Source organism: Paramormyrops kingsleyae, chromosome 25 (assembly GCF_048594095.1).
Source record: "Paramormyrops kingsleyae isolate MSU_618 chromosome 25, PKINGS_0.4, whole genome shotgun sequence".
Taxonomy (NCBI): Eukaryota; Metazoa; Chordata; class Actinopteri; order Osteoglossiformes; family Mormyridae; genus Paramormyrops; species Paramormyrops kingsleyae.
In genome coordinates this window covers 19,582,121-19,592,201 of record NC_132821.1, presented here as the reverse complement: position 1 = coordinate 19,592,201, position 10,081 = coordinate 19,582,121, and the positions used below count along the sequence as shown (strand labels likewise).

Sequence of the window (10,081 nt, the reverse complement as noted above, 5' to 3'; positions counted from 1 at the left end):
ACGTAGCAGCCCTTTCTGGATGAGATTGCCCACCCCTGCTCTATACAGCGATTAACTTGGTTTCTAATTTTGTCCCCAATAAAAAACATTACTGGATATTTCACTAAAACTGGGGCAGCATCACAGCTTAGCAGTTCACAAGAGAGTGTAACCAATGGAGAACTTTATGCTGAAGCTCTCAGTCACTCAATATTGTTTCCTAATCGCTATGCCACATGCTGGCCATCTCGGGTAAATTTGCAAGTTCATTCCCAATCTCTTCTCATGTTGCTTTCAGAGGTCTGAGCGCTACACTTTTCCTTCTGGAGTCATTTTAGATGGTTCTGGAATTCCCCAGTTTCAGAGCACTTTCACCAACAGATACCTTTTTTAATTTGCTTTCTGGAGTACGAGGAGATACCTATTTGTTATTTAAAAAGACAGCCCCCCTCAGAACTCTCACAGGACACTGCACAGGCAGAAATGCTGTAGGGCAGCAAGAACTGCCTGCCCTGAAGTTTTTTATAGAATCCCATCAATCAGAGCATGTCAGGTGACCATCTGACACCCAATCTGAAAGAGAGCCAAGTCACAAACTGACCAATCAGGAGTGATCGGCAGGTCCTTTGCCTTGACCTCGTCGGCTCTGTCTAACTTCAGTCAGCTAAAGCTCAATCCAGCTCATGGAGTTTTTCAAGGTGTCAGTAACAACCGAACGGGTTGTCAAGACGACGGATAAGGCAGCGGTAATCAGCCCTGCAGTCAGCGCTGCAGAGGACTGGGCGAAATCCCAGGCAAGTATGACTTAAGAGTATAAGATTAAATAAGATGAGATAACATAAGCCACATATTTCACAGTACCCACAGTGTAACAATACTGTGAAGTAAACATGTAAATTACTATAATAATAAATATAACTAAGTTAATGACTAGCGTATGTGCAATGAACAGAGTGAAAGTGTGGTGCAATATGCTTTAATAATGAGCTGCTTCCTGGCGTGATTTGGTGGGTGGGGGGGGGGGGGGCATGTTAGCAGAAGGCGCTGTGGTGCCCGATAGCAGCCGGCATGAATGACCCCCAATACTGCTGGAATAAGTCAGCAGCTAAAGATGCTGAACATAGTGCCTCCAGAAGGGGGTGGTCAGAACTGTTCATGATGTTCAGCATGTTCTGCAATTTTTCTGCCGTCTGACTCCTGAACACATGAAGGTGTCAGCGTTCTGGACCCTGAACATGGCTGTCACCATGGCAACCCCAGGGCAGCCCCCCCCCCATGGCGGGAGTGCGGCGTTCAGGTGGCAGGATGTGATAACAGCTGCGGCCCGCCGTGTCATCGCCGCGGTGACGGGCTGATGTGGGCCACTCCCTCCCCATAATGTGTCCAGGGCTTTGAAGTGTGCCTGCCCGCCCCCCCCCACTGGGGCCCCGGCGAGGAGATGGCCTGTCGTCATCCACCGCTCACCATCCCCCCACCCACAAATTCCTCTGTAGTGACTCTCCGGGGCAGGGGGGGCACGACGGCGTGTTTTTCACGGCCAGCAGGTGTGTCATGTGGCTGTGCTCTGCACCTTCTTCAAAGTGCACTCTGTGGCCCCCAGCACTTGTGTAATCCCCAGCTGGGGGGGGGGGGGGTTCAGCACACTTGAGGGCCCTGAGGTCACTCTGAGCTGCAGAGCAACCTGGCAGATACGGCCCATAATGCTCAGCACTGCATCGCGCTGCCAGCAACTGCGCCGTCGCCATGGAGACCCCGATACAGCTTGACTGTTAATCAGTGATTTAATCAATTAATACAGTGTGAAGTGGGTCCAACACCTTAACCACCTCTCCATCTGCTGTCCAGAAAGCAAACTGCCGTGATGCAGAATAAAAAGAAGGGGGCAGCTCAGGGAGGCGATGAGGGTTTTGAGGTTCTGTGAGGGGCTGAGGAGGTGGACCCGTCGTGAGCTCCTCCACACTCCTTCAGGCCAAGCTTTACTTCACAAATGTTAAAGTCCAAGAATTAGATAGGTATGTGTGTCTGTGTGTATGAGTGTTTGTGTGCGTGTGAGCGTGTCTCAGTGCTTTAATGTGGGTGTTTGTGTGTGTCAGTGACTATGTGTAAGTGTCTGTGAGTATGGTACTGCAGACGTCTTAGACAGTCAAAGATAATGATGTTGAAATGATCTTCATCTTGGTGTAAAACTGTGTCAGCTTAGCCATTTCAACACCTCTCCTAAAGTCACTTCAGTATCTCAGTAACTATGCCATACACCCGTAAATTTTCTCACATGACCATCATCTTCACTACTTTTGGTTAATTGATACATCATTGAGTTATTTAACAAAATAAGATTTACTTCATTGACCTGGTGTTGAGATTTAACAAATACATGCAATGTCTGGGGTGCCCCTGAGAAGAGGTTTGGGAACCGAAGCGACGTTCATCTACCTCTCCAATAAGATATCAGTGACTTTTTGGACAGCGGAAGAAATATTTCTTTGTTTCTATTTTGTTCCTGTTCATTTGCATATGTTCTAATGTTAAATTCTGTTTATTGTGAGCATACTACCCAGATAAATAGCCGTAAACATTTCCTTCGACTGCTTAACACTTTAGCACAGTACACTTTGCCTCCCTCGTCTGTTTGTGCTCCCGCCAGGCAGTACAGGTGTGCCCCCCCCCCCCCAGCTCTGTGATCTCCAGGTAAGGGCAGAACACCTGGACCCGATGTCACACCAAACATCCTCGTAAAGCATGGCTCACGCCCGAAACTGGCGGTGACTCATCAGGCTGCCCCACACGGCCGTCGTCTCGCTGGCGAGCGTGCAGACATCCACCCCTCTCAGCGGCTTGTGTCATCGCATGGTGACGCGAGCGTGAACTCATCGGATTCCTCACACTGCTTGGCGGTGATGTAACTCCGAACCAAGCCATGCCGACTGCAGTGAACCTGTTTGGGTCACCATGCCGACAACAGCAAGCCCATCTGGGTCACCATGCCAACAGCAGTGATCCCGGTTGGGTCACCATGCCGACAGCAGTGAACCCATTTGGGTTACCGTGTCAACAGCAGTGAGCCCGTTTGGGTTACTGTGTCAACAGCAGTGAGCCCGTTTTAAACATTTTAAACTTGTGCACCTCATATGCAGTGTCTCTGGGCTCAGGGGTCGTCTGGAGTGAACAAACCCTGGCTGATCAGTTACAATCATGTAGAAGAGGGCCAGAGAATGCTGGGAAGGTGGAAGACCATGTAATCCACAAAGAGCCTGAGTCCGGTCCACTGCTCTTCCTGGTCACGTAGGGCTTTCTTCCCTGTCCATGCTCCCAAACTACAGAGCTCTGATTAGACCTCACATAACATTGATCAAACTGCAGTGAAACCATCGATCCAACTGAGTAATTCCAGTGGATTCCAGTTGCTGGCGGTCACCCAGAGAGCCGTGTTTTTGCACGCCAGTATGTGGCCGGTGTGGACGCAATCTGCAGTACTCTGTAAGGAAAGCCGCTGGCCTCACATTCGCAGTGTCTCAGACGGAGAGTGCAGGCTTCACAGCGCAGCCTCAAATGGACCAGTCTCCTGAAAGGGTCCAAGTAGCTCATCATATCCCATCGCAACTAAAAATGCCTGTCCTACCTGACATCTAGCTGTATGATTTGCAATCACTGGACCGTTTATGAATAGTGCAAAGTAACATGAACTCTCTCACAGCAGAGGGGAGTTAAGCTGTTATCCTGAGAGTATGCTGAGAGTAATGTGTCTCAGGACAGGTGGTGGGCTCTCCACATGGCCCAGGTCTCTGATATTTTATGACAAATTCAGCACAAGGGACCTGGTAATGTGCATCAGAGAGACACTGTAAAAAGCTGCGGTGGTATCAGAGGGCAGATATCAAACAAGAGCACCCCATCTGCCTGGGGACAAGTGGGCTCTTTACCCCCCACCCCCTGTCAGAGCCGGGGTGGATCACAGCATAGAGGCAGACAAGCTTCAGCACGCTGAACACAGGCTGGACTGTCAAGGAGCCAATAGGACGAGTGTAATGAGGGGTGGGCGGGCACTCTTTGGGGAAGATCCAATGAGGGCGGGAGGTAGGCGGGATCACCTCAAGGAAAGATCAATGACAACAAACACACCCACAATCACACACTCAGACATTCATACACGCACACACACAAACACCCAGACACACACACAGACCTACACTCATATCTTTGTGGGGACCATCCATTCGTTTCTATGGGAAAAACCCTCATCCCAACCCAGCTCTAACCTTAGCCATAAGTAAGCAAACAAAACACAAGTTTTGGCATTTCTAGTTTTTTGATTGCAGTCAGATTTTTTTAAAATTGTGTTTCCCCTTGTGGGGACTGAAGAAAATGGTCCCCACAACGTCAAAATAACAGGTTTTTATAACATAGTGGGAAGACACACACACACACAGACCTATACTGGTTTGTAATACTTTATTATACTTTTTGTAGTGTAAAATTGCAAAGAGACAATAATATCATTGCATATCACCATATAATATATCTTGATATATTTATCCTTCATACAGAACCTACATCTATATGTTTATCTGTTTATCCATATAATTTGTTCTACCTTGTCATCATATTGACCATTTTCCTGGCAGTCATTGTTAAGCTAACAGATCATTGGTCAATGCTAATAGTTTTATGACGGTGCTATTATCACTGCAGCAAGAGCAGCTTGGCACTGTGACGTCACGGGCAGCAGGTCAGTGCCGTCATGCACTGGGAGCTCAGTGCTGCTGGCTGCTGTCCCCACTGGGCTGCACTTTCGGGGACAAAAACCAATAGCTAATTATCAGCTAAATGCTAATAGCTACTTGGCTAATGTTTTTATTACTCTGGGTCTTGACTTTGAATGTGCTTGGCCTCTGCAGCCTGGAGCCCCCCAGTGCTTACGTACCTGCCCCCCCTCCAGTCACTGGGCCGGCTGGAGGTGACAGGCAGCGTGCAGGGCCCACCACAGGGAACCAACTGGGCTGACTACTGTGAGGCACCCCCCCCCCCCCCCCAAGGTATGCCGTGCGGCCCTCCCCCGCATGGGGGGTTTTTTGGGGTGGGAAAACCCCGTGTGCATCGGGCGGGTCACGGCGGATGTAGACACCCTGCCCCTCCCCCGACTGAGACAGGCTCTGGCCCACCATCACAGGCTCGGCAAGATCACAGGAGCAGAGGATCCAACCATCCATCTGGCTGGGAGGAGATACACAGAGCAGAGGGTATAAAACACCCCCCCACACACACACAAAGGTAAACAGCTCTGCAGGTACACTCGGAGAAATCCCCCTCCCTCCCTCACCAACCCACCCGCCCCATCCCCCCTGCAGGTGCTGCCCTGTTGGGAAAAGCCCCTATCCTGGTCACTCGCTCGGAAACTCCAGCTTCCTGTAAACTATCCGCTTCACAGGGAACGTGTATCTGGATGAAGCAGGCGGTGGGACTGAAGCTGGAGATGCAGGGGAGATGGAGAGATTAAATCTACGTGAAGCTCTCTCTTTCTGGCTGTACTATGACTGGATCACCTTGGGGGCTTTCAGTCAGGGATCATTGAAAAAAAAAAAAACGCATTTTCAATCCCCCCCCGCCCACACACACACACACACACACACACACACACCTTATTTACAGACCGGCTATGTGAGCGTCAGCACACATCACTCTGCCCCACCAGCAGAAGGGCTCTGACATCCCTGGAAATTCGAAAGAAGCCCAGTGACCTCTAGGGGGCGCCACACAAGCACAGCCCTGCCCTCTGGGGATGGAAATACTTTTGTTTTCTCTGAGGGTTGCTTAAGTAAACAGATCTAATTTTGTTTATCGGACTTTCTGGCTGACAGCATTGAATAAAAATAGTTTCATTTTAGCAAACAGCCACAGTATTGTGGGGTCACACACAGTGCATTAGGGTTACACACGGCACACTGAAGTAATGCACAGCACACTGGGGTCACATACAGTGCGCTAGAATCACACACAACATGCTAGGGTCACATACAACATGCACGCACTTTACTGAGACATACTGGATGGCTGAAATACAAAGAGATGACAGATCTGCTTCTCGCTTTGCTGAAATGGTTTTATTCCACAGTCAGTGTCCTGCACTTCTCACAACACCTAGAAAGCAGCAAGCCAGGCTGGTCCTCACACAGTGGAGGTGGCACAGTAACACAGTTTGAAATGCAAGGGATCATTTAGAAAATACTGCCTCCAGCAAGACCAAACAAGGTCTCCACCTCTCTGACACCCATGGAGACGGTGTCCCAAAACTGACCTACTTTTTATATAGAATATTTACCAGTGAAAAATATATTCTCAAATAAATAATGATCTAAAATAAATATATGTCAAAAATGCATAAATAAAGTCATTTGAAATGGTACCAGCTGCAATGTGCTCTCTCAGGGAGATTTCCCAGAGTCCTTTGCTCAGTCTCTCAAGGCAGACCCTTCAGTCGAATACCTCCGTGAAAAACTCCACTCCACTCAGTTTCCCGGACTAAAGGAATTGAATGAGGACAGCTGGGTGGGTCCTCCTCTTCCTCCTCTTCCCATGTGAGTGAACCCTAGCCTTAAGGGGGGTCCGAAACATTCATGTGTCACCAGCCAACATGGTGCGCAGGTCAGAATTCCCCACGCTGGTACCCTTACCACAGAGCCCTACCACCCCGATCATTGCCCGCCACTGCCATCAGATGATCTACAAAAACGAAAATGTGGGAACGTTCCAGAAGAGTCTCGAAAATTCCAGTGCTGCTGGCGATACTTCAACTGGGACCCAGAACCTCACTGTACAACTGCGGCACCCGATCTGGGTCCACGGGCCGCGGCAAAAAGTGCGTGAAGCGCTGGTGCCGCCTGGATCTGGCACCGTCCCGCGACGTACCATCTTTGTTCAAAGCCACAAAATAGTGAGGACCCTTGTCTCCATGCTTGTAGATGTTGGAGGAGTACGTGTTGTACCAGTTCTCCTCAAACTGCTCCCTGAAGACACACTCGGCAGTAAGTTTTTCCTGTAAAGAAAAAACAAACAAGATTACACGCGTTACATAGATGGGCAATTTGGCGCCACCTATTGATTCCACAACGACATCACCGATTTGTAACCTAAAATATGTAATTTTATGTGGATGCTATCAGAACTTCTTACAAATTCCTGTAATTATTAATGACGTGCTGAGTGTATTCCATGTTTAATTCACTTCAAAGGGTCACTTACGGATCCGTAGAGCTCTCCCCGCTCGTTCATGGCCAAGTACAAGCCGCTGTCCACCCCGCGCATGCTCACCATGCCCACGGCCAGACTGATGAACTCCAGGATACCTGTCGGCAAACGCACACTATAGCTTCAATTGCGCATTATATTAAACAGAACTAACGAACAAATCAAATGAGAAACAGATGAGAAATCTGGAGTCAAGTTACTAAAATTTTAGTTCAGGCTTTAATGTTATTGCTTAAAGCTTTGCGAATTAGAGCCACACAGCCGGCTGCTGCGCGCGCTGTAATAAAACTTTTTCATAATATCCCTCGTTATTTACCGTTTTATTTTCGGGACTCCAAAATCCGACGTAAATACAGCACGATTTAGCCACGTGTGGGGTGACACTAGTTAGAGGATTCCAATTTGGGGCTCACATTGTGTACCACCGACCAATGCAATATAAATAACGAATATCAGCACTGATACGTAAATAATTAAGTTATAAAAAAAAACACCAGTTATAGCCTAGATCTAGTCCGTATGCTCACCGAATCGGCTGTGGTCTTTCCTCGTCCCCTGCACGGTACCATCGGGTAGAATTTCCAGATGAAAACCAGTCCTGCAGTAGAGCTGCCTCCGCCGGAGGATGCCTTTCAGGTGCGTGAGGTCTGCGGGGGCACTCCTGGACAGCCTCTCCGCCGGGACCAGGTGATGGCTTAGCAGGGACGCGCTTCCCGTGGCCGGCGTCATCGCGAAGTGGGACCCCTGAGCGAAGCCATCTAAGCCGGGGAAGAAGCTCCCCACTTCGGCTACGGCAGCCATGGCAAACAGGGAAAGTTGCAGCAAGTGAAGTCTCGTAGGTCGTCAAAAGGCGTCGTGACGGATGAGAGCCGCTTCCTAGCGCATGCCAGCTGTCCGTGGAGCCGGTATCCCCTGCTGCAGTCCCGCGGGATGTCCCGGCCAGTGAGATGCACAGCTCAGATTCTGCTCCCGTTTATATACATCGCATATGTAAATATGCTCTTGACATATGCTAATGACTCTCTTTATAGATTCCCTTTTGAAACCGTACTCCTTGATCCTTGATGCGCTCGCGGCTTTGATGTTAATTTTTCACCTGGATCACACAGTCCATCGCATAGGCGGATTAGCAAAAGCGAAGCAGTCGATACATGTAAAAAAAAAAAAAAAAAGTCAAAGAGTTGCAGAATATGGATGTTAAGTGTCGGGGTTTCGATACCGCGTTGCGGTGCTGGTTAGGGAACTTGGACAGGTTGCTGCAGCCCGCGTGGACCGCGCTGCTGGCTGAGAGCCTCTCGTACGTCCGGCAGGTGGAGGAGGCAAGAGGAGCCGGGGGGCGGCGCTCCGGTGCGCGGACATCCCTCAAAGGACGAGTATGTCTGAAACTGCCACCATCAGATCCGATTCCAAACTGCTCGTCTTAGTCGCTGACACTGCACTTTGACGCAGTAAACCTTGACGGAAGAAGACGAAACGCACTACCACAATGTGAAGGAAAATCCGACAATAATACCTGACCAAGAAGCCAAATCGCTTCACAAGCCAGCGCCCAGCAATGCACATTGTTAATATCTACATAAGGTGTAATACAGAAAGCGTGCCTATACAACGACCCAACAGCATCAATATGCCGGATTAAACTATGGAGAATAACAGAAATTTCCCCTTTTAGCCTAACTTCACATGCAGGTGTGATTCGTGTTACGATTTCTGTCATAACGCTGTTATGTGGTACACTCAAAAACAACCATCATAAAGATATCACACCACATCTGTACAAACGCTGTCACTTCAGCGTCAAACGCGCACTGATCCCTCATCGCTTTGAACACCATGTTCTTAATTGCGGTGTAAGAATCAAAGAGCCAGCGATCAAAGTACAGAAACTCGGGGCAATACCAGCTATGCCTGCTCAAGGCGAGATGACTTATTACCTGCACAAAGGAGAGGGACCTCCGGCTCAGGCGCTCAGAACCACCGTTTCCCGTAAATCCGCCAAGTTACGTAGTCAAAGCAAAGAAGAGATTTTCAGACTCGGTGACTGAAAACCACAGCACCGGGACCTCCTCGTGAACGGAGAAAGAGCGGCGTTTCTGGGGCCATTGATTCTGTCAAAGCAGGCGAGCAACCGGTGACTCTGAAAGCGATCGACTAACAGCAAATAACCCAAAGTACCACATCCTTGCCCTGGTAATTCATCAAACGGACTGTCTCTGTGGACTGTGGCCCTCCCTCCCCGGTACCCCCGGGCTCATTAGTATTTATGATTTCCCAAAATGCTTTAAAACAAGATCAATTTGGCCATTAATCCATATGAAGATTGATGTTCGACAATGAAGGCGTCAATTACATGCCAAGTTCTGGGATGAAAGTGCCCTGATATATCGTTAATTTGTGCACAATTTTTGTTCTTTGGACTCTTCTGAACATTAACATCACTTTTTTTTTTTTTTTTTTAACAAAAGGGTCATGAATGAAGAGGCTTTTCCGCCGTGCACCTCGGACACCAGGCTATACCGGTCCCTTAACTGACCCGTCGCCGTAGGAAAGGCTGAGGCAGCGTAACTGAACTAATTAAAAACCATCGATCTAAACCCGATGGCTTGTTTTGTCAACGCACCAACCTTTAGGGGACGTTGAAATGATTATACTGCTTGGTTCGAAGTGGTTTATGATTAAGCAATTTCAAGAAGGCGGTTTCCCAAGAACACCATGCCGAATAAAAAAAAAATCCCATTTTCCTCTGACAGCCTGAACAACGATTAACCAAAGAGAAAGACGCGCAAAGCAGCGACAAACAGCCGCTTAATAATTTGCAAACCATTGCGGCGACTTTTTCGGTTTTAGGCATCATTACGAC

General features: G+C 48.7%; 1 protein-coding gene and 2 long non-coding RNA genes across 5 annotated transcripts; 2 read left to right on the top strand and 1 right to left on the bottom strand.

The window, feature by feature from the left end:
* The first annotated feature begins 648 nt into the window (after window positions 1-648).
* On the top strand, window positions 649-5,001 carry LOC140583059 (uncharacterized). The gene is made up of 3 exons (XR_011985851.1): window positions 649-777; window positions 2,628-2,667; window positions 4,875-5,001. It is a non-coding gene; the product is annotated as an uncharacterized lncRNA (long non-coding RNA).
* Window positions 5,002-5,131: 130 nt separating this feature from the next.
* On the top strand, window positions 5,132-6,379 carry LOC111853603 (uncharacterized). Its single transcript, XR_002840493.2, has 2 exons — window positions 5,132-5,247; window positions 5,325-6,379. It is a non-coding gene; the product is annotated as an uncharacterized lncRNA (long non-coding RNA).
* Window positions 6,063-10,005, bottom strand: fgf20a (fibroblast growth factor 20a). 3 transcript variants are annotated; one of them, XM_023830688.2, is made up of 4 exons: window positions 9,156-10,005; window positions 7,749-8,699; window positions 7,216-7,319; window positions 6,063-7,009 (listed from the first exon to the last, which is right to left on the bottom strand). In XM_023830688.2, the coding sequence occupies exons 2-4, from the start codon at window positions 8,020-8,022 to the stop codon at window positions 6,764-6,766; spliced, it is 624 nt and encodes a 207-aa protein (XP_023686456.1). In that variant the 5' UTR covers window positions 8,023-8,699; window positions 9,156-10,005; the 3' UTR covers window positions 6,063-6,763. The 3 variants fall into 3 exon arrangements, with proteins under 3 accessions (XP_023686456.1, XP_023686455.1, XP_023686457.1); XM_023830687.2 differs by having other exon boundaries at window positions 7,749-8,675; XM_023830689.2 differs by having other exon boundaries at window positions 7,749-8,317.
* Between the last annotated feature and the right edge of the window lie 76 nt (window positions 10,006-10,081).

Excerpts from the sequence above, each read along its gene's own strand:
- fgf20a (XM_023830688.2), bottom strand. The coding sequence starts at position 8,022 with ATGGCTGCCGTAGCCGAAGTGGGGAGCTTCTTCCCCGGCTTAGATGGC. Across the intron at positions 7,320-7,748 it reads GAAAGACCACAGCCGATTCG|GTATCCTGGAGTTCATCAGT; the intron begins GTGAGCATACGG and ends GTTTGCCGACAG. Across the intron at positions 7,010-7,215 it reads GGGGAGAGCTCTACGGATCC|GAAAAACTTACTGCCGAGTG; the intron begins GTAAGTGACCCT and ends TTTTCTTTACAG.